Source organism: Brachyistius frenatus, unplaced genomic scaffold (assembly GCF_029030835.1).
Source record: "Brachyistius frenatus isolate BFR_SWC_R1_liver_20210118 unplaced genomic scaffold, ASM2903083v1 Contig_6, whole genome shotgun sequence".
In the NCBI taxonomy this organism is placed as follows: Eukaryota; Metazoa; Chordata; class Actinopteri; family Embiotocidae; genus Brachyistius; species Brachyistius frenatus.
This window is the reverse complement of record NW_027210605.1, coordinates 6795430-6818901: the sequence shown is the minus strand read 5'-3', so window position 1 is coordinate 6818901 and position 23472 is coordinate 6795430. Positions and strand designations below refer to the sequence as shown.

Genomic DNA, 23472 nt, shown 5'->3' with positions numbered 1-23472 from the left:
TTCCCAGATGAAATCTTAAACTATTATATGTAGGAAAACTGAAAATATAGTTTGTTTGTTAGGCTGGGCCAACAGCAGCGGCCAACACTGTAAACTCAAGTTACACCATTGGTGGTTTGAAGACGGGGACTTCCTGTATCTGATTGAAATTTAGGGCCCTGGTACTATGGTTTTGAACAATGACTTGATGTAATGTACATTGACCAACTATTGTTGGTTTGTTGGCTGTCCTATTGGGGGCTTTGGTGATTTATGGAGGAAAGATATTAGATTACAAGGCTGGGGAGTGCATAGGTTAGGGATAAGGTTAGGTTCAAGTTAAAGTCAGGGCCTGGATGGGGTGTCACACTGTCTTCCCCTCCCCCCCCAGACTTCCTGCAAGCCAGTTGCCCAAGTGTGCTGCTGCTCTGCTGGTGGACTCCTTCATATGGACATGAGCTGAAGGCATTCATGGCACGCTGGGTGGATGCCTGCGGTGCCACCGCCGCCGCCGCCATACATGCCTATAGTGGGAGAGGAAGTCCACTTTGGCAAATGACGTATCTCGCAGTCAAACCTCGTAAACGTCGGTGTTTAAGGAAAATATCGGTTATTTGAAGTTGCGGCTGCAGACTAAAGCCACCCGCTTTAACGCCCCCCATCCCCCGCCGGGGGAGACATTTAAGTAGAGAGCGTCTCGAGGAAGAGGGCGTCTCGAGACAGAGGGCGTGGCCGCGAGGGGGGTGACGAAACAGAGGGCGTGGCCGCGAGGGGGTGACGTTTCGTGTTGATGTCGACCGAGCAGCAGCAATCAGTCAAACACGGTAACCTGCCAGACCTTCAGACCGTGGACCAGAAACGGTACGTTTTCTCACTTTGCTTTGACAATGTGTCGGTGGTCGGTGTTAACGACATTTCAAAGCGTGTTTGCAAGTGTTTGAAATGAATGTCATTTGATTTTTTTTTCTTCGCTTCCGACTGTCGATCGTTCCTCGCATCTCGACGCTAGCGTTAGCTGGCAGCCGGCTAACTGTAAAATGTTGCCGGAGATCATCGTTCGCCTTTTATTTCTTTCTCCGAACCAGTTTCGCGTTTTTAGTTGCGTGTTTCTCGAGATTTGCACATCACACTGTCACTTGGCGTTAACTGTGCATTATAGCTGTCTTTTATTGTTCTTACCCAGGGAGCTAACGTTAGCAGTCGGTGTCCATCGTTTGTTCTGCGTTACGTCGTTGGTTTATTTGCACGGCTGATATGTTGTTGACAGTCAGATACTCCAATTTAGTAGCAACAGCAGACTCTCCGATTATAATACCAGCATGCACTATCGATTTTAAATGGTCAGATTTGATTTACGGTGTTCTAACAAAACATCTGCACCCCCAAAAATATTAAAATTACAGGTCAATTTGCCAAATATTCATTTTGTAAATTGGTTATTCAAAAATAATAGTTTACTTTCATCGGAAAAGATTGCGTGAAATTTCGAAGTTATATTAATCAATAATATACCGTCAAAAATCATGGCTGATGGGCAATCTCGTACTATGTGAAAAAAAAAGAAGATATCACTGGACCCGCATTAATCATTACAACTCGCCACAACAAGCCTGGCTGTCAGTGTAATTTTACATGAACAAAAAATATTTTTGTGCAAATATTTTGCCACGATTAAGCAAAACACTAATAAATAGTAAAAGAATGCCTTTCTGTGGTAAAGTAACAATCACCATGTAATACTAAAATAGTAATCTGACACACTTCCTGCTAGATTAATCACCCCAAATTATGAATAACATGATGATCCCATTTAAAATACAAATAATTATTTTGGTAGATTTTTTTTTTTTTTTTTTTTTTTTTAAAGACTCTGTGATCTCCTTTTCTCTGACAGCTGTTTACCCCAACCTCTCGAAAAATGTGTTTCAGTGTGCCGTAGTGTCACCCCTGCCCGGGTGCCATGGTCTTCTGTTACACATGAGCTCTACTATGTGGTACATCATGCAAAGCATTCAAAGTAAATACTCGTTGTCTGAGCGGCTCATCCGCACCATCGCAGCCATCCGCTCATTCCCGCACGACAATGTGGAGGATCTTATTCGTAGGGTAAGCCTGCTTATCTTCCAGTCCAACCTGAAATGAATAATGTCTGTGTGTGTCATCAGTATCATTCATCTCATTATCCTCTGTGTGACTAAGGGAGCTGATGTGAACCGGATGCATGGTACACTCAAACCCCTGCACTGTGCCTGTATGGTGGCCGACGCTGACTGCGTGGAGCTGCTGCTGGAGAAGGGGGCAGAGGTATGTTATGGACGACTTTTACACACTGAACCTTTTTCCATATCATACCTTAAGATTTCACGGGAATTGACCACCTTTTTAACAGCGACGAAATGAAAATCAACTTAGAGAGTTTGCTTGCGACAGGTAATCCATCACGTTGAACATCATGCCCACTTGAATTTTTCTCAAAGATGTCCAGTCTTTGTGGGGAAATGTAGAAGTGAACAGTTTATAACACTCAGTGATGACAAAAGTAAAGCTGAGGATAATTTACACTGAAGGAATCATCTGTCTCTGCATGTTGTGTGATGTACTTGTGCCAACATGAACTGAAACATAGAAAATTACATTTGTTGCTCTTAACAATACTAGTGGTATTTGGTGATGATTGGGGATGAACACATGTTGTACTGTACATTTACTGGGTTAAAATCAGCAAAACAATCAATAATCCTATCGATTCCTCCAAATTAGCACAAAAATCCCAATTTCCTCTAATGATATTCAACCCCAGTGAATATAATTTTGATTGTGAGACTCACAGCAGTCAAAACTGAAGATTCAAAAGCAACATGTCTTTCCAGAAATGGCGTTTCTTTAAGTAATCACTGTGAACTGTTTTCATTTGGACTATCTCTTTTATAAAAAGTAGTTATTCCATTTTGGACACAGATTAAGGCCAAAATTATATGTATTTTGTTCCATTTTTCAAATTAAATCTACAACACAACAAAGTGTGCAAAAGTAATAGTTTCTCCTTCAACTGTATATTTCATTTCACCTAGCCTTTTTGAATTTGTGCTGGTGCTCCTAGATGGACCAAAACATGTGGTACACTTGGAGACACTTGGAGTCTTGGAACCCTTCAACTTTGCATGGGTTGTTGCATTTGCACAATTCAAATAGGGCCTTAAGCATCTTGGCAAAAGACTGCTTACTATTCTGAATCTCTTTGCCAGGTGAATGCTCTGGATGGCTATAACCGCACAGCACTGCACTATGCAGCAGAGAAGGATGAGAGCTGCGTGGAGCTGCTGTTGGAGTATGGGGCCCAGCCAAACGCTCTGGATGGCAACAAGGACACTCCACTTCACTGGGCCGCCTTCAAAGATAACCCGGAGTGTGTGAGGGCACTGCTGGAGAGCGGGGCCTGTCCAAATACTCGGGACTACAACAATGACACACCTTTGAGCTGGGCTGCAATGAAGGGCAACCTGGAGAGCGTCAAAGTGCTATTAGACTACGGAGCCCAGGTCCATGTTACCAACCTGAAGGGCCAGACCCCTATCTCCCGACTGGTGGCCCTGTTGGCCCGGGGTCTGGGCACTGAACAGGAGGAAGAGTGCTTGGAGCTGCTGTGTCGAGCAGCAGGCAGGTTTGAGATCCGACGGGCTGACGGCACCCTTCCCAGGGAGCTGAGTAAAGATCCCCAGCTGCTGGCGAGGCTGACCAACATGGTGGCTCAGGCTCCTACGCTTCGCTCTTTGGCGCGCTGCGCTGTACGGCAGAGCCTCGGAGTGCAGTTCCTCCCCACTGCTGTAAAAGAGCTTCCTCTACCAGAGACTATCAAAGACTTTCTACTGTTGAGAGACTGATGATGAAACTATTTCGGTGTAATTAGACCTCACCGGCTGATTAATAGAGCTCATCACACTGCATTTTTTGGCAAGCAAGTGTCTCCATTGACTTATAGAGTATTGTCTGACGGTGAACATCATTTATCAAACCTTATTGCTAATAAATATAAATTTATGTAAAGGGAGAGATAAAAATCTCCCCGTGTTTTTTTTAATTGCCTATTTGGACGACAACAAATGAGCACTAACTTAAGTACACATTGATAAGTGGATCAGTTTCAGTAACTCTTTTCTCAGCCCACTTTGTACGCAGCACAGGAAGAAACAACAAGACCAGGTTTTTCCAGCTTCATCATAGGATGAAACAAGTTGTCTCCAGTCATGCAGCTGTTCTAAAGACACTCATGAAAAGCCAGCACCTCTGAAATTCTTAGTAGGTTTATTTTTATATTTTTGTTTGCTAGATTTACAGTACGTTTAAAAATAAAAAATAAAAAAATATATATATAACGACAAAATTTAAATGCTGTTAAAGTTTGTCACAGAAGATGATGAAAATCCTAAATGTTGAGTTCAGTGGTAGAATGAGGATTAGGCTCATTGTAACATTAGAGTTAAACAGGGTTTTTGAATCGGGGCTAATCTCCAGAGATTCTGTCAGAGGGTGCAGTTCCTGAAGTAGTACAGAAAAGAGACCAGATGAGAACCATTTTATTTATGTAAAAGCAACAAAAGATTACCCAATATTATCATTAATCCCACAGTTTTGGTGAACAAAATGTTCATCGCTGGTAAAAGTGATGTCACCATGCCTGATGTCATGTGTATTTGTTTTGGCTTTATTTCAATGAAGTGTGCAGTTCCAGGTGCCAATGAGGAGTATATGTATTTTTTGTTCTGTTTTTTTTTTTTTTTTTACAATGGATGCTTCCAGTCTTAACTTGCAAAAGTTGTGTTTTTTTAAGGGTACTTATTGCTCCAAAATCTTGCAGGATATATTTGAAAAATACTTTGTTTTAAATTAAATGTCCAAACCATGAAATTGCATGATTACTAAGTTTTGTCCTTGAAAGATTCACTAAATAACCTTGCAGAATGTAAGTTTGTTAGTGTCTGTCTAAAATCTGATCATTTCCGTGCTTGTGTCTGCCTGTTCTGCAGATGAATAACAATTAACCCCTTCATGTCTTGTTCACACGCGCAAAGGTGCTTTTTTTTTTCTTTTTTCAATGTACTGCAAGTAAATGCCTTTATATTTCAATCTACTTTTTCTTTTCTCTCTGCTGTTATTCCCAAAATGTCACCCCTTTGTTTTAAATAGACAGATATGATGCATTTAACAAATCACAACAAGGCAAAGCATTTTAATCTCAGGTGCTGTACATCATAATACCTGTGACTGAAATACTTTCATTCATATTATTGATCAGACGCTGGTTGAGGTTTTATTTGCGTAAATAATTTGATCAGAATCAACTTTATTGGCCAGGTATGTTTACACAGACAAGGAGTTTGACTCTGGTTGTAGCTTCTCTCTCAGCATGCAAAAAAACCCACAAAAACAGACAGACATAAATAGACATAGACCTAAACAATGGTGCAATTGCACCTTGTGCAAATAGCGCTGATGGGGTTGGGTGTATTGCAATACGTCCAGTGATGTTGAAGATGTTATGTGTTCATCAGAGTGACGCGGATAGAAACAGTTCCTGTTTCCAGTGGTCTTGGCGCACGGTGCTCTGAGGGGAGGAGCTGAAACGGAGGGTGTCCAGGGTGTGATGGACCTGCAGAGATGCTACCTGCACGTTTCCTGAGTCTAGATGTGTGTAAGTCCCGAAGCACACATCAGACAACTGTGCACAAGTACGTCGCCAGTAAGTGCTGACAATGACCCAGCGTGCGCAATATCGGCACGATGTCAGGCTAAAAGGAATCCACCATCACTCATTTTCATATTCACACCTGTGCTTTGCCGCCGACGTGTGAAAGGAAAAAGAACTGATGCCTGAAGCTCTATTACACCGCAATACATTTGGGATAAGAGTTTACGTACACCAATAACGGGCATCTTTTCAGTGTTTCAATGTAAAGTTGAATGCCCTGACACTGTCACATAATGACAGGGCGCATGTTGCTGCTCACATGAAAAATATACCTAAATTTAAAACCATAGATAACGCATAGAACAGCATGAATAAAGCATGAAGCAGAAAAGGCTAGCTGCTAGATCATGATTTAACTGTGAAATTGCATCTCACTGATTAGGATTATATACAGATTATTACCTGTGTAATTATAGTGTCACTGCACTGATTAGACTGAATCATATTCATTACAATGAGAGGTCCAGAGGAATTTATATATGTAAAACTGTAAATGTGCAATCAGGACCCTTACTTAGAGTACCCTCGAAGCACTTTCAAATTTAGGGGCAAGGTTTACTCTGGACATGACTAATTTATGATTAAAAAAGGAATATACAATTTATTACGATTAATTGTGATCATGACTAATATAGAAACAGGAGTGAACTAAATTCTCCAGGAAAGAAGTTTAGTAAAACATTTAGGCAGTCAAATAAATTACTAAACTTACCTTTACTTCTGTCTCTTGAAGGGAATTCATAAACGAGCCTTGGCATGTTCAATTCTTAATTTATCCATTGGGGGTCTCTCTAACCTTGTTTTTAAATTCACATTCAGGGCTTCAAAAACAGTCTCTGAGATTGTTTTGTGTCTCTTCTACCGGTAAAGTGAAGTAACCGTGCCCAAAGACGTTGTTTGTATTATATTTTGTATTCATATCACACTGTATCTTACACTTTATTTCGATATCGGTTTGAAAGTATGGTTTAATGACATTATAATGTTTGACAACGAAAGACCAAAGGGAATACTTTTGACGGCTCTATCTGCCATCTTAACTGCCGCATTTTTTTTTTAATCCAAATTCAAAGTTCACAAAAGTGATTTTTTTTTTTTTTTCTTTTCCACTGTTGGCATGATTAAAAGTAATGAAGGATAAGGGTTACAGCAGCAGCAGCAGCTTTCCGTCTTAACACCTAACATGTTGCTGCGATAACTTCTGCGAATTCTCGCGATAACTCAACGTCGAGGGGAGTGTCAAATTCCGAGAGAGGAGAGGGGAGCCAGAGAGAGAGGGGCGCAAGGGTGAGTTTGTAAACACTTTATTAACCTTTAAATTCACCCCAGATAATGTCGACTACACCAAACTCTCACAAAGTTACGGTCAGAGCGGCAGTTTTTAGCGTTTGTCGTCCTCAAAACTCCTCGTTTGCGTGATTGTCAAAACTGTTGTGGCAGCCTTCAACGCTTCATTCGGACCAAATGTCTTCGCTCTGCACTCAAAGTGTCAGTCCGCTAACCAACTCACCGCATGCCTTTTTTCCTGCTTTTCGTCTCCCGTAATGCCTTTAAAACACATCAGTTCTCGAATATAGCAAAACGGTTACCGACGTGTGTTTGGTGTCATCGCGGAAAACCGGCAGCGGCGTTGTTACTGCTCACTTTTGAACGTGCCTTCGGCCTGTTGTTACCGTTAGCCACAGCAGCTAGCCCCCCCATTAGTTTTTTGCGTGCATAAAAAAAAAAAAAAAAGAAGAAGAAGAAGAAAAAAAAAAAAGTTGATATCGGGATCGTAACCAATGAGATCGAGCGAGCTGCTGTTACTGACAGGGTCCGGAGCTATGCGTGCTCTAGCTGCGGCTGACTGACGTGCATATGGCCAATTGCCGAAAAGAATAGGCGGTCTCGTTACGGGAAAAGGCAGGGCTGAGCGTGTAGCCAGAAGGTAATGGAGGCTAAAAAAGACAAACCTTTTTCGAGCCAGTCAGCGTTGTCTGGAAGAGGGAACTAAAGTCTTGCGGGACTTTGGGAATTCAACTTGACATTTTTTTACATGTCTGAATCTGCGCAAAAAAAAACAAAACATGTGTCTGTTTTCTTTTTCTTTTTTTTTGTTGTTGTTTGGGCGGCAGACTGTAGTGATGATGGCAATTCTGGTCTGCAAGAAGAGTTCTCAAAAGAACTGAAAAGTCTCAAGTAATAATGATATCCGTAGTATTGCAATTTGAACTGCCGATCGCTCCACGAAACGTATCCTCGTGCTTGTCGACACCTTCATTAGGAATGTAGGTCATGTTTTTGGCCGAGTTATAACTTCATTCCATCAGAGAGAAGTGTTACAGCAGAGAAACCTGCAGTATGTTTTGTCCAGACAGACTTCTCGACCCCACTCTCAGTCATGACATGTATTTGAAGCTGCCTGCAACATAAATGTTCTTTGCTGGTAAATCCTTTATATATATACATGTATGTAAAAAAAAAAATTAAAAAAAAGAAGCATGTTTTAGCTGTAAATGTACGTCTCAGGCTGCAGAGTCAATGTTTTAAAGTCATTTTTTTTTTGTTATTGGTTTGGCAGTAAATTACCAGACAGATAATGCTTGACATCATGAAGTGTAAATTATTATGCAAAGCACCAAAGGCTATACGGTCTCTACTTCTGATGAAAAACAAAACATCAGGTCATATTTTTCCTTTTGCATTCATTTGTAGAGCCAAAACCTAACAGGAAGCTCCGGTTAAATTTGGACACCCATCCTATTGGGCAGAGTTTTTGATTTAATTTTAGAAAACCGCCCTGGATCCATCCCTGTATTGTTCTGCATTGTCTACTAGCTCAGCATGGATTTAACTTTTAGGCCTTGTTAGGTATGCAGACATGGATATAGGATTTCATTTGTTCCACTTACTAAATCTTGGGTTCACTTTGCTTACATGAATACATTTTGGCCGCTGCTCACACCCAACCACAACCTAGATCTCAAAAGCTCAAACGTCTCACCTGTGATCCTGCAAATATCCAAGATATGTAATTTACCAGCTGCTGACGGCTTTTTACTTTCTTTCTCTATTTTAGAATTTCTTTCTCTCTCTCTCTCTCTCTCTCTGTCTGCTTCTTTTTCTTTTTGTGGGGTCTCCCCTACCCTCTGGCAATTTAAGCCTCAGATTCCAGAGTCATAGCTGCAGCGCGAGCTATTAATACAGTTTGTTTAGTCAGTTTCCTAGCAGGCTGCATCAAACACTGGATAGCTGTGGCTGATTATAGCTGGGACTTGTTCCCCTACACCTGCTGAGTCGGAGAAATCCAAGTTAACGGTGGGACTTTGGCAGCAGCTCAATGAGAGGGACAGAAATTAGGGCACTTTGAGTGCTTCCATGTCACCTTGGACGAAAGGAGGCAAAAAATAGGTGGACTTGATATCAAGAGCTGTAATGTATATCAGTGATGTGCATCAGGACTGTAACTATATACCTGATTTATTGTCTCCCGCACAGTATAAGTCTGTGAGAAGAAGACATTTACAGGTTGCCGTAACACTTTAAACTGTCAGGTCTTTAATCTCTCCGAGTCTCACAGTTTACTCTCAGTGAGACACATCTGACAATCAAAGCAGCACATTTACAGTGCTGTTCCTTTCTGTATACACATTGATTTATCTGAGGATTACAGATAGTACTGCAGTTTTTGAAAATTTCCCTTTCAAGATAAATAGCTTTACTACAAAGCCAAACAAATAGTTGTTGAGTAAAAGACCTTAACACATCTGTTTTAATCAGGTTAAGATATTGGTTGGAGCAGCTACGAAAACGAACGTTATTTTCCACCCTTGTCATCTGGAATTTATGGTGGACTTTGCACAAAATCAAATCCCACATTTCATGTTGGTGCCAGCCAGCCAAGTTTATGTCTAGCATGTCTTTAGTAAGATGTAAACTCTGAAATCTGTTCCCACTCCTCACGCCAGATGTGTCCATTTCCCCACACAGTCCACACCCTCGGTATAACGAGCTAGATGGAGTATCTCGTTTGCAGACACATCTCTGCCCAAATAGACTCAGTGGATTGGAAGCACTTTGTGAGGGCCCTGGCACTGACCTGTTGCCTTTCTCCAGAGCATGGGAGGTCTGCAAGAAGTGAGACTGCTCTGCTTCAGGGGCTGTTTGATCTGTCTAGAGAGGGGCAGGCAGCTTTTGCTTGCAAACACGATGATTCAGACCACTTTCCTCATGAAGACGTGGAGTTTGGAGACGCAGGCCTGCTACAGGCTCAGCGACACGGGAGAGCTTCATATTCCAGCACAAGGCTTTAGTAATCATGTGTTGGCTCAGAGGCAGCTGTCCTCGGCAGAGGGAGAGATGGAGGGAGGAAGCAGGAAAATATACTGACTTCAACATTTGGGAAAACTTTCAGACATTTATGCCTCGCCAAAATAATGAATAATCTGTCCCACTCAATAATGTTAGGCGACATGCTCAACCCATTCAGAAGGTACAACAGAGGTTAATGTGGTTAGCTACGCAGGAATATTACAATACTTAACATTTTCAATTCAAGTTGCGTTCCAGAAAGTTCAGAGGCTGCCTTCCTCAATGGACATAGTCCAGCACGTACATTTTGAAACGTTAGTGTCAAGACATTGAAGTCGGACTGTATTTGTGCTCATGACTGTAGTGTATGTGTATATGTGTATATATATATATATATATATATATATATATATATATATATATATATATATATATATTGTGGCTTTTGCTTATTGAATGATGGAAAAGTTCTTGATGCATGTTTTGTAGTTGCTGCACTGTCAGTGGGACAGCGTTGTGTAATAGTTGCCAGACGTCACTTTGGGCCAGCCGAGAGTGCTAAAACATTAATGTCCACCGCCCCCCTCCCAACCCCCCCATCAATTCTCTGATTTAAATTTAATGAGTTATTTTTCCAAACTTCCCAGTTTGTCTTCTCGTGGAGTGCCGTACAGCTGTGCAGGGTGCTTTGGTTTAGTTGGGGACGGGGCCGAGTTGCCGATAGAAGCAGCGAGCCTTGCGTAGCTTTACTTGATGTCACTTCAGCTGCAGATTCAACAGCAGGAGAAACCAAACAGAAACATGTGCATATTTAACCCTTGACAAGGGCAATTACTCAGAAGGAGAGGGACGTAGTATTTGGACTTCTTCGGAAAGTCTTGCAGGTATTTCCAGTGGATTCAAATGTCCGACAGCGTTGTCATTAAGTGCTTTTTTTTCTCTTTTTTTTTTCTACATTTTTGTGAAACTTATGCTCATTATGCTGTGTTAACTACTACTTCTGCAATTGGTACAAATATATTAGAAGTGAGCCATTACGGAAAATGAAGAATTATACTCTGATGTCAAGCTAAGCATTTTTGATGAACATTTATGATGAACATAATATTTACATAATGATGAAACGGCATAGATGATTGCAAATCATTGCCATTCAAATATCACCGTAATATTTTAAGCTTGTCTTTTCCTGGACTTAAAGTGCAGTAAAGTGGTACTAAATTTATGACTTTAATGAAGGTTAAATGCGTCCACATATTCATTCCTTTTTTCTCAGGTAGGAGGTCACTCAGCCTCAGTTTACATTCATTTATAAAACGATCCAAACATTACTGGAATTCACGTATTGAGATTTTGTCAGTATCGTCTCCATCAGTCACTTGTGTCTTTTCTACAGAAAAAGTAACTAAGTGAAGCAGGCCAACGAGCACAAGTGAGGTACAGCGTCAGGTCAGCGTGAATGTACTCAACGCAAACATATTTGAGCTGTCGAGTCACGTGAGAGTCCAGTCCTCGCAGACTTGGATGAGGAGATGACTGAAACTGCTGAGTCGGCGGGCTGCAGACACTGAATGAGGGGTGCAAGGAGGGGAGAGGTTGCGTGCGAGGTGCTGGAGAGGTGAGGAGAGGGAGTGGTCGGGAGGAGAAGGGGCGCTTGGAAGTGAGTGAGACAGAGGGGGAGAGGGAAGGGGAGAGGGAAGGAGAGAGGGAGATGTCTGTGTGTACACGGGTAGCCGTCGTCCTCTCCCGCGAGCGGCTCCTCATTGGCCAACCAGAAGCCCCCTCTGTGTGAAGGAAGTATCACCAGGGAAACTTCTTCTCGCTGCCTCTGTGCGTGTTTTGCTCCTTGCCAGGGTTATTTTTAAATAGCGTTCGGCTTCCTGCTCAGACTAAAGACTACGAGCCACAGCATCCCTGTTTTGTTGTTTTCAGGATTGGCCAGTTCGCATATCAAGAGAAGCCGCAGCAATGTTCTCCTCTTCTCCTCTCTCACAGTTACATTGCAAGCTCTTTTCAAAAATGGGGGACGACCGACCTTTTGTGTGCAACGCTCCTGGCTGTGGACAGGTAAGTCCTCTCTCTCTCTCTCTCTCTGTTTGCCCTGAGTTTCAGGTGTGTGCACCTGTGTCTGGTACGGGCTATTTTGGCCTTTTTGCGAATGCTCTTCAGACGTTGATTGTAAGAATTTAGCATCTTAAAGAAAAGTCCTTTAAAAGCAAAAGCAATTGGTTATTTCATCGGAAGCGCCACTTCTTTTTAAGTAGCGTACAGCTTTATGAAAATGAGCCGTCAGACCTGAAAAGGCTTCCGGTATGCCAGGATGAGCTTTTTGACTTTGATTTATGCAACGCTTAAAATGACCACACTTCTAACATTTTAGTTAGCATGCTGTCTTGCGAGACAACGCTGTCTCCTTCAGCAATGACTCACTGGAAGCTCCGGTGAGTAATCAGAGCACAGTTATTGTTTCAACCTGTCACTGCTGACTTCTAAGCGCCTGCAGACACAGGTTTGAGCTTCAGCAGTGACTCAGCTGAGTGCCAATGGCGCGCTCACATGCCAGTTACGTGGTGTATTGTCGGGGCTTGGCTCGATATCAAAGAAAAGACGAAAATTAAATGAAGAGTGTTCTCGGACTCATGATTATTCAGCACAGCAAATATCATGTCTGATGTTGGTCTCATTTTGCTGTCTGATGCTGTGTTCAGTTGGATGTGATGACATGTGAGCGAGTAACGGGGTGAACTCTCCCGAGCTCCGGAGGAAGACCGTGTCTATGCGGGTGCAAAACATTTGGGATTCATAAAAGTTCTTCCATTCTCCGATCAGACGCGATCTGTTGTACATGTGATTGTGGTTTGAGCTACAAAGCAGTTAAAACACGCATGTTTGATAAATAAACGATAATCTATGTTGCTATTTTCCTCTCGGAAGATCAGCTCGGGACCCCTTCTTCCCTCTGACATGTTTCTGTGATGTAAATACTCTGCATATTTCATTTGTAGTTGCCATTATTAATTTAGTTGACAGTTAAAACAACAGAATCCCACAGAAGCTTTTCAAGGCGAAGTGACGGCGATGACAGTGCGACTCTACAGCTGTGGTGCTCCGACCAGCGATGTTTGACTGTCAAACTGTTGTTCAAACAGGTCTGGGATTGTAGTGTGGTGCTACATGTTCTGGGTGTGTTTTCAATATCACAACACCAACTTAATTTGAGGAACATGCATATATATATATTTTTTTAAAGTACAGTAGAATCTCTGTTTTTAAACCCAGATTGATTAATTGTCACTGTATATAAAGTTATGATGGTGAACAGATCGAGATTATCATACATTTGGACACATGTTTCTGGCCTTGTGATAGTTCAGCTCTGGTCCTTGAAAAATCCTAAAGGGAAATATCCAGCTTTGTGGCTGATAATAAATCCACTAAGTCAGTGACTTAACATCAGATGCCAGCTTGGTGTGGCTGCAGTTTGCTGCTGGGCAAGTAGCACATGTTATTTATCAGATTTATTGTTAGAAAAAAAAGTCACCTGCTACTGCTGGAATCTGTGTTCATGCACAAAATCTCTTGTAATCTAAGAATATTAACAAGCACTGGCTTTAATGTTAGCAAAATGCAACGAGCCGGACAATAAATGTACTTAAAATTTACATTAAAAAAAAAAGGATCTATTTAACAAAAGAATAATTAAACACAACTGCAGAACTGACAATTCATTTGATTTGACAATTTCCAACCCACTCTGCTATGGACGCCTTTTGGCATTCTTAGACAAATTGTCTGAAGTCTGTACTTGTGCTGCCATTTAAGAAATGTTTTACTGGCCTCTGATGTTATTTTATTTGTGTACATTTAGATCGGCAGCATCCTTTATTTTACAAGTGCCTTCTGTCCAAATGCTGTTTTACTGTTGCCCTTTCCAAGCAACAGTTGTCTACCAGGAAAGTCTGAATCATGCCCATAATAGAACAAGCATGATTGACATCTGGCTTTGCTCAGGGTTTGCCTTTTACCAAGTTAACAACAACAACAACAAACCCCCGCTACCCCTCCCCTTTATACGATGCACAGTATTTATTACGTGGGCTGGGGTAATCCTAGCTGCCATTATATCATACGGGGAGATTAGTCGGAGATAGTTTCCTCCACAAGACCTAGCCGCCTTTTTCAGACGAAAGAGACAGATGAGACATGGAGTTGTATTGGCAATGCTGCCTGGTAGGGTTAAAAATAATGCCCCTGACACTTGACTGTGTTTCCACTTCAGTCTCACGGCTGAACTCGCAACTGCAGCGCGGCGCCCTAAAATAGGCTACAGTGAATGGTGAATAGGCCGGTGCCAGAGCCAAGATTATTCCTCCTACGTCCCCGAGTGAATCACCTCGCCACTTCTCCAAAAGAAGAAGTTCCATGTCTCCGAGGATGTCGATGCTCTCCTCTGTACGTCTGATTTGTCCTTGTGCCAGACCTCCTGTAGCTTCCACTGATCGGAAGTAACAGAAGGTGGAGTAACGTCGAGTGTCACAGGGTCCATATGTTTCACACACACCAACAAAATTAGTTACACTTGGATTTGCAGGATCTGTTTTGATGTGTCCGCTCATTTGATGTCTAGCCATGCAAATAATTGGATTCCTTTGTTTATGCATCCGCTGCTCATTACGGACATTTCTGTTGAATAATTTCCATACAAGCCCTTTATCTTTTTCTAGAAAAATGTAGCTGGTGTCAGGATATTTGAGCCCATATCCTGTGGCTATGATCGGCCTGTACAGGGCTTTTAAGACATGAGGAATTGTACACCCCAGATACCTTTTTCTTTGTGGTTTGTCACATAATTTGTATTCTATAGGCTGCATGTGTTGGGCTATATCTCCAAGAGATTATCTGTCTGTGATTAGTGCAATATGATATCTGGGGTAAGGAAATATAGGCTGCCTCCCTCTTTAGGTCACCAGGACACAGTTACAGTTCCCTGTAGGCTAATTCATATAATGATCTTATTGTTCCTCTTTTCTTCTCTTTCACTTGTACCAGAGGTTTACCAACGAGGACCACTTGGCGGTACACAAACACAAGCATGAGATGACACTGAAATTTGGACCAGCAAGGACCGACTCTGTTATTATTGCAGGTACTTTTCATCCATGAGCACAAACGCTCAGATTCTCTGTACCATGTTGTTAAATATCCATATCGCAGCATCAGTGTGTTCTCAACTGTGTATGACTGGGGTTTCTATAGCCAATGCTAAGTGTGAACTAAGTGTGATAGTGTCACTTTGAATAGTTATCTCTACTCGTTGCCTTTTCCCAGACCAGACCCCTACTCCCACCCGTTTCCTGAAGAACTGTGAGGAGGTTGGTCTGTTCAATGAGCTGGCCAGCTCCTTCGAGCAAGACGATGAGGACAAGAGGGCCAAGAACTCGGTAAGAAAGGGTTTGGAGTTGATGATTTTGTCCACCTTTTTTTTTTTTTCTGTATGCATGTGTGTGACTGCACGTGTTACTTTGTGCAGAAACCAAGGGAGTTTTCTGCAAAGACTCCCATGTACTGAAAAATTACTTTTTACTTCCTTCTTTCTTATTTCAAGTGTTGATGTAGTCAAAAATGATGGTGTGAAATTCCTGCCTTGCACACTTTGTCTGCTTTATTTAAATGGTTCAGTGTTGTGTTTAAGTAATGTTTCGTAAACTGTGCTGTGGCTGTTTATTTTGTGTGATAAATACCCACTTCCTTTTTTTTGTGCTTTTTTTTTTACTCTACTGTAGTCTATGAGTAGAGTGAACCTATTATCTTTATCTCAGCTTCCTGCTGCCAACTCTGTGGCTTTGGACATGAGCCTGCAGACACCATCAGACGTAAAGGTGAAAGAGGAGGAACCTGTAGAGGTTGACTCTTCACCACCATGCAGCCCTGAATCGATCTCTGAGGATTCAGACAGCAACATAGAGCCTCTAGTCAAAGCAAAGGTAGGACAGAAATTGGGAGGATGAGGGGATTGCATGAGTCTAAATGAAAGAGGGGACTAACCTGAAATGATGTTACAATAACAATACGTCATTATGACTGCAGTATTACAAAATATTATACCAGTGGATGGCAATATCAAAAATTTTCTAAAAATAACATTTTACAGTACAAGCCCAAGCTTCTGTTTTTAAGCTCTGGTTTATCTACAATACCTCCTAGGACACACCACCCAGGAATTCAGCCCCGACCCCAACTATTGTGCGTCCAGGTTCTCTCCCACTACATTTGGGCTTTGACGCTCTTCAGCCAACTATGCCGTCACCCACCTCTGTCATCACACAGGCACCACCTTCAAATCGTACTTTGTGGTGAGTTAAAAAAATATTATAATATGACGATATCATAAGCAATTTTTTGTGTGCAAACATTTAAATGTGTTAATTGTTGTCAGCATTTCTTGGATATCTCCCATCATTAAACTGACATGTTGTACGTTGTATCTCTAAAAACATGTGTTTACAAATGATTGATCATTGATTTGAGAAGTCATCGTCTACACTTTTTAATATGTATTTTGAAGTATAAATATAATAGTGCGTGTGTGACTGAATCTCTGCTGTCTGCCTGTCTAGTTCGCCAACCAGCCATTACCCCATGATGATGCTTCCCACCGGTCAGGCAGTACCTGTGCTCCCCGGGCCCTTACAGATGCCTTCTGTCATTAATGTAAGGCAGACCGACAGTCTAAAAATGTTGTATTGAACCGTATAGCTAAGAAGTTACTTAAGTATTAATACATATGCATTTGTGTATCTTCTGTCTATCTCCAGCTGGCCCGACCCATGTGCATGGTACCCAACATTCCTGGGATCCCCGGTCCTCCTCTGGGAGGCAGCAGCAGCGGCTCTAACTCCCCCTCCGGCTACAGCATCCACTCAGAGGCCAAGATGGTCAGCACTAGATTAGCTCTCTATTTTTATATCTTTATCTGTTTTCTTTTTGTCTCCAACTTCACCCTCCAGCCTTTGCGCTGGCTGGGTTTGTTCATCATATGACTTTCTGCTGCAGTTACCGGTGCATTTAACCCTTACAATACAATATATATACTGAATTCATGCTACCGCTAATCACACACACAGAGCTCTGTGAAAATTCCCACATTTCATCCAGTAACATCATCGGAAAATTGTTCCAGGAACGTGTAAAGCCTCCAGAGCTTAACCCAATGCAAAAAGGCTGTGATTGAACAAGTTGTCACATGAACGTGTTGCTGAAAACAAACTGTGACACTGTCAAGTTAGCATAGGCCCGGATCTCAGCCGAGTTAAAGCATTTTTTTTTTTTTACATTGACTCCTCTGAGAATTCAGTCTTTTCCACTACAAAAATAAAGCTTTCCTCACACTTACTTACGTACTTACTTTTGGCCATATCAAAGATTCTTATCTGATGTTTAATTTAATTTATTCTTTCTGAAACTGTAAATGAGTTAATGGGTTAACATGGAGCTTTTACAGTGATGTCATCATGATATTATTGCTGTTGAGTCTGCTCTGCTCTCTGCATCTTTACAGCGATTAGCTCTTTTTCAGTGATGAAGCAGTTTCTTTTATACATGCAACGCATCGTTCATCCTGTTGGTTTGAGCTGTGTGGTCTCATTCCTGTACTTTCTATTGATGTTGCTTATTTTACGAATCTTTTGTAGCGTCTGAAGGCTGCGCTGTCCCAGCAGAGCCCATCAGGACAGAGTATGGGGATCATGTCCATGGGCAGCAGCCCCATGGTACCTCAGAGAGCAGAGCAGAGCCAGCTGCTTGTCCAACATCCAGATGCTCCGTCACCTGCACAACCTCAGGTACTCCATGGGAAGTTTAAGTGCTGAGAACCTGACAGTAACATGAGTTTCAGGTCCAGCTTGGACAGTTGAAGAAAAAAAACAAAAGAGCTGAACACGGTTTCATTCATGGCCATATGGCCTGTTTTAGTTGTTGAAAACTGCCGCTGTACTTTTTCTGTTGAAATGACTGCGGTGTGCCGGCTAAAATAATGAAACTATGACTCAAACTTCCCTTTTCTTTCTCCTCTTTCTTCCGTTCCCCTCGCCTGTCTGTCTGCTTCCTTCTGAACTCTTCCCCGCTTCTCCCTCCAGGTATCTCCGGCGCAGCCCACAGGTGGGCGTCGACGGCGGACAGCAGACGATGACCCCGATGAGCGAAGGCAGCGTTTCCTCGAGAGGAATCGGGCAGCGGCATCGCGCTGCAGACAGAAACGCAAACTGTGGGTCAGTTCCCTAGAGAAGAAGGCTGAGGAGCTCTGCAATCTGAACGTCTCTCTGTCGGTGAGTGGGCTCAGAGAGGGAGGACGTGGGATGACGTGTGGTGTCGGTGTGTGCGCTGTCACACCGACTGTGCACAGTTGACAGGCTTCCAACTAGTTGTAGAAGTTTGAACGGTGCACCCCTGATAGGAAAAATCTGTTTGACGTAATACTGGCTAATTTTTTACAAATGGACAAGGTTGCAAGGTTTGGAACTCATTTCACATCTTCACTGTGTTAGTTGGTGGTTTTTTGGCAATTTTTCCACTGATTGTTTACTTCCGGCAGTGGCATCAAAACAATTTCAACTTTTTGCATTTCTTACCTGAAAAGCATTAAAAACATCTAAAAGGTTTGGAAGGTCTCCCTTTTTTTAAAAAATTAAAAAAAATAATTTTTTTTATAAATGATCTGACCCAGCTGTAGTGAGCTCTCTTTTGGTTATACTGTATAACTATGACATGATGGTCAATGTATTGATCAGCCCGATTTCCCATCCTGGCAGAATGAAGTGTCTCTGTTGCGGAACGAGGTGGCTCATTTGAAGCAGCTGCTGCTGGCCCACAAGGACTGTCCTGTGACCAACCTACAAAAGAAAACTGCCTACTTAGGTGAGCCCTGCATCATGACGGCTTCTTACTCACCTGGTGGTGTTTAAAGCTACAGGACACTTGATTTAGACCCGTGTTTCTTACATAGATATATGTATATGTAGATATATTTATTGTAAGTCGTTTTGGATAAAAGCGTCAGCTAAATGAAATGTAATGTAATATGGGCGGGGAACTGTGAAAAGCATAGAAAGATACAAGGAAATCAGAACTTCTGGGTTCTGATCCACATTTAGAAAAATCCGTTCACGACATTTGTACCTCTGTTAATGACTAAACATACAGGTTTGGAACAAAGCCTTTCTCGACAGTATGCCGTATTTAAAATAGTATTCATGTTTAAATATTGACCTTAATGGTTTGATAAGCAATCTACTAATGTTTAATTGGTAATTCTTTTTTTTTTTTTTACATCACTGTGGTACAATTGGTTATGATAACAGATGTGGTGGATATCAATTTACTGTGGAGTATACAAAGTAGCCAAACAGGATTTTATTATTTTGCAATTTACAGTAAATCCTGACATCTCTGAGCTACATACAAAATGAACACTTTTTATGAGTCACTTTCAGTTTTATAAATTCTCTTTCAGATATTTTTGGGACAGACTTTCTGAACTTTGGACTAAGATTTTAACAGCTAAACAACAAACATAATGCCCAAAGCTTTTCAGTGTGGAAAGTATGAATTCTATTCAAGGTTAAAAGTTCGATGTATTTGCCAATTCAATTATAAATCTGTTTACATTTCATCTTTTTTTTTTTTTTTCCTGTGTAGCTGCAGAACACGGCATGAAAGACACCTCAGAGCCCACAGGTTCCCCTGCCCCGGTGATTCAGCACAGCTCTTTGGCGCCCAGCCCCTCTTCAGGGCAAAACGGCCTGAGCTCAAGGGCAGCAGCTGAGGCCATGGCCATGTCTGTGCTGGCAGGCATGGGCCAGCAGCAGAGGGCTGAGAGTGGAGCCTCTCACATTATCATGGCTGCACAGTCTCAATCAGCTGCCAGATGATGAGCGATGCCGCTATGGCCCAGACTTGGCTCGTCACCCAGGGTAGAAAAGACTCCCACCTCTCAACTTCCCCAATCTTCAAGTCAAAGTTTTCATGTCCCCCCCCCCCCCCCTCCCCCCTCCCTTCTCTGCTCTTTCTAACCCTCCTGTGGAGCCATCATGCTGTGGCCTGGAGCTCAGCAGCAGCAGCCTTCTGGGAATGGACTGAGACTTTTGAGAGAGCTTCCTGTTCACTTTGCCATAGACTACAGGGGCTGGACTCCAATACCCCTCCCCCTGGTTCCCCCTTTGCCTCCCTGCCCGTCTCTCCTCACCCTCCGTCAAAATGACTTTTCACTGGACTTGTAGGACTGCATCGAGTATACTGCCGAAATGAACTCCCCCTGTGGACACGCACCACACGTGTACAACGTACAAACACAACAAGTGTTGCATAAACATTTTTGATCAAATTAGATATCAGGCAACACACAGGGCTTTACACTGTTTTCAGCAGGGAATAGTGCCTTGCGCTCCTCGACTTTTTAGCCATGCTCACACCCACACATGCCCGCGCAGCATACATCCCTATTGTACATCCTCAGCTCCAAAGATGCAGTGGTTGTCTAGAATTCTCCAACGTGGATGTTCAGATCCAAATTATTCACCCAGACCTTTTGCAAATGGTTCCACCGCAAGGTGATCTCAACATGGACCCAAAAACTTTACCTCATGTACACCCCTATATGATAAAGTGTATTAACTGTGTGTGTGATTGTATATTTAAGTACATCAGAACATAGCAGTTTGCCTACTCCTGATCTGATGCATTATTAGCTAGCTTGTTAGCATGTGACTTTTTCTGATGGGGTGTTGTTTTCTTTATATAGTACGTGCAGCTATATATATATTTTTTTTTAACTAATTGGCACATCCTCCCAGATTACGCCACAGAACCAAAATGCGTTGGATTATGAATTAAAAATCAAGTTTTTTAAGCAAATTTTTCATCTGACCTGAAGGGAATTGAATCTCCCCCATCATTCACGTGTTTCCCCCCCCAAAAAAAAAAAACAGGTAGGCCGTTTCGCCGTTAATTGGTTTATAAGTGGAAACGTTTTATATGAAACTATTCTCGCAGCTGTGTTTCTCTGTGTGGGCCCTGGACTTACTGTAACTGTTACTTTCACACTTCTCAGGATGGTTGCACATCCTTGCTGCTCGTTGGAAGTGCGATGGACCCTCTTAAGTCTCTTTGCTCTTTACCAAACCTAAACTAAGCCATAATGACAACAACACAGATCTCTGGATCTCCAAAGACCACCTGGTACTGGTTCTGGGACAGGAAGTTAATAGGCTGACTGTTATTTTGTGATTCAGAGTTCACGTGGACACGATCACTGCTTGTTTCTTGCACTTACACAGTCTCACACACAACGTCTGATCGTTTTGCCTTAAGATCACATTGGTGCCTCCCGATTTTCCCGCTTAAATACACCCAGATTTACTCGTGATGAACAGGAGAGTGTTCGAGAATTATATTTGTCTTTTATTTGTTCACTTCATCAAATGAAAAATGAGGATCTAAAGATTTAAGAACTTCCAGAAGATTCCTCAAAGCCTTTAAAAGTGCTGTTAAATTAAATCAGAAGTCTATTTTCAGTGATAGAATTATTGTTAAAATGATGCAGTGCATGTCTGTCATCTGGTGGAGAGACACAGAAAAGACATTTTCAGTGGTGAAAGCTTTAAGGGCGGAAATATTTATCTTGTGACTGTTTCTGAAAGGTCCCACTTCTTTAGAAATCTCACCAAGATATTTCACCTAGATATCAGTATATTTTTACATAGACACCAATACAAGTGGTTTGCTGTTCTTGTTTTTCTTGCGTACTTCTGTCTCACTTTTGTCCTCTCTTGTCCAATACGATTACACATTTGCAAGATGTGATATTTCAAAAACAGGATATCTGCCCATTTACATGAGGAAGGGTCTTTATGCACTAAAGTAATGCAAGTTCATTGTTGCTTTGTATTTCTGTTCATTTTAAGTTTTTGCAGTCCTTTTGGTCTTTTTCGGGGTTATAAGAACTTTTTTTTTTTTTTTTTAAATCTTATCTGTACTGTATTCATAAATGGGAATTTGCTCAGCAACTTTAAAACCTTTACCTTTGACTGAACCTCTTATCCTACAGTCCCAATGGCGACCCCGGCATTTTGTTGTACTTGCTGGCACTATATTTGTCCGGCAGTCCCTTATAGACGATTGTTCATATGAAATGAAAAGTCCAAACTATATTTAGCATTCATGTTTTTGTTCTTGGCACCTTTTCTGTCATTTCTTGTTTTCTTTAGTTGCGTGCTGTCCTCAGCACTATACAACCTTTGTCATAACGCTTCTGATTGTACTGATGAATATAGAGACTAATTTCTTTGACAGGTTTTTTTTTTGTTTTGTGGTCTCTACAGAAAAATGTAGTCCTCTTTCAAAAAGAATCCCCTTTTTTATATCTTTTAAGATGAATTTGATCAGGTCTTTTGACTGTCCTCGTCTAACTTATTTTTTTAATTGGCCAAATAACAATATTCATTACAGTCTTTTGGCCTATTGACGTTATGTAGAATTGTTATGCGAAGAGCAATTAAATGAAAAATGCAACAATGTGAAAGTTGCACTTAGTGTATTAATGGTTTTTCACACTCCCATTGTTGGACTGATGATTTCAAAAATTGTCCTTGTACTGTACATATCTGTACTATATGAATATATTTACTTTTCCATGCATGTCCAAGTGGAATACCATGAACACTTACAGTGCTGCAGTTTTAATTAAAGAAACTACATCTTAATGAACATTATGCAGTTTCGTTTGTGTTCAGCTTCTCGATGACAAAAGCATGTTTTTTGTAAATTTACTGTAATTTTTATGTAATGTAAAAAATACATTTAAGTTTAAGGCAAAGTCTGGTTAAAAAAAAAAAAAATGGTATGAAAGACTGTTTGTAGATGCAGGATATTGTACTATGTCCGCTTTGTTCATAGTTGACTGTACCCAGTGTTCACTCCTTATGTAGTTGCTATTAATGACTCTGCAGATTGGAACAAAAAAAACCCCACAAGTACTCTGGTTCTGTACTTGGCTATAAAAAGGGATTTTTTATTTTTTTTTAAATTTAAAAAAAAAAAAGTGCGTTATAAAATTCTTTGGCTTTTTCTAACACGCAGCCAAAACTACCAGGACACTGAAGTCTTGTCTTCCATATATATCTGGGACTTCAGGGCATGCAGCAACTTGAGAGAACTAAATTTACATATTGTGACTTGTTCTAATTTCATGCCCTGTATTTTTGAAATCACCTAATTTTGGAACAAAACAGATACTAGATAAATGATTACATTTTCATAATTCGACTCCTGTTAGTGTGGCAGAAGAATCTCAAGCAGAATATGCAAAATATATCATTTCAACATTTAACTCCAAAATAGAAATGATCCAAATAACATTAGGGTGTTAAGGATTCACAACATTCTCAGTAGTCATACAGTCCTTG

At 41.4% G+C, this 23472-nt stretch overlaps 2 protein-coding genes across 4 annotated transcripts; both read left to right on the top strand.

Moving 5' to 3' along the window:
* The first annotated feature begins 736 nt into the window (after positions 1-736).
* On the top strand, positions 737-5107 carry asb8 (ankyrin repeat and SOCS box containing 8). 2 transcript variants are annotated; one of them, XM_069688889.1, is made up of 4 exons: positions 737-840; positions 1909-2085; positions 2179-2283; positions 3225-5107. In XM_069688889.1, exons 2-4 carry the CDS (start codon positions 1957-1959, stop codon positions 3858-3860), a joined length of 870 nt encoding a protein of 289 aa, XP_069544990.1. In that variant the 5' UTR covers positions 737-840; positions 1909-1956; the 3' UTR covers positions 3861-5107. The 2 variants fall into 2 exon arrangements, with proteins under 2 accessions (XP_069544990.1, XP_069544991.1); XM_069688890.1 differs by having other exon boundaries at positions 743-840; positions 1874-2085.
* A 1860-nt stretch (positions 5108-6967) lies between these two features.
* atf7a (activating transcription factor 7a) lies at positions 6968-22770 on the top strand. Of its 2 annotated transcripts, XM_069688888.1 has the most exons (12): positions 6968-7012; positions 12011-12082; positions 15065-15161; positions 15344-15456; positions 15799-15999; positions 16220-16368; positions 16633-16726; positions 16831-16950; positions 17707-17856; positions 18151-18339; positions 18823-18928; positions 19709-22770. In XM_069688888.1, the coding sequence occupies exons 2-12, from the start codon at positions 12035-12037 to the stop codon at positions 19939-19941; spliced, it is 1500 nt and encodes a 499-aa protein (XP_069544989.1). In that variant the 5' UTR covers positions 6968-7012; positions 12011-12034; the 3' UTR covers positions 19942-22770. The 2 variants fall into 2 exon arrangements, with proteins under 2 accessions (XP_069544989.1, XP_069544988.1); XM_069688887.1 differs by lacking the exon at positions 6968-7012 and having other exon boundaries at positions 10456-12082; positions 15835-15999.
* The last annotated feature ends 702 nt before the right edge of the window (positions 22771-23472 follow it).

Excerpts from the sequence above, each read along its gene's own strand:
- atf7a (XM_069688887.1), top strand. The coding sequence starts at position 11,984 with ATGTTCTCCTCTTCTCCTCTCTCACAGTTACATTGCAAGCTCTTTTCA. Across the intron at positions 12,083-15,064 it reads ACGCTCCTGGCTGTGGACAG|AGGTTTACCAACGAGGACCA; the intron begins GTAAGTCCTCTC and ends CACTTGTACCAG. Across the intron at positions 16,727-16,830 it reads AGATGCCTTCTGTCATTAAT|CTGGCCCGACCCATGTGCAT; the intron begins GTAAGGCAGACC and ends GTCTATCTCCAG.
- asb8 (XM_069688889.1), top strand. The coding sequence starts at position 1,957 with ATGAGCTCTACTATGTGGTACATCATGCAAAGCATTCAAAGTAAATAC. Across the intron at positions 2,086-2,178 it reads TGGAGGATCTTATTCGTAGG|GGAGCTGATGTGAACCGGAT; the intron begins GTAAGCCTGCTT and ends TGTGTGACTAAG. Across the intron at positions 2,284-3,224 it reads TGCTGGAGAAGGGGGCAGAG|GTGAATGCTCTGGATGGCTA; the intron begins GTATGTTATGGA and ends TCTCTTTGCCAG.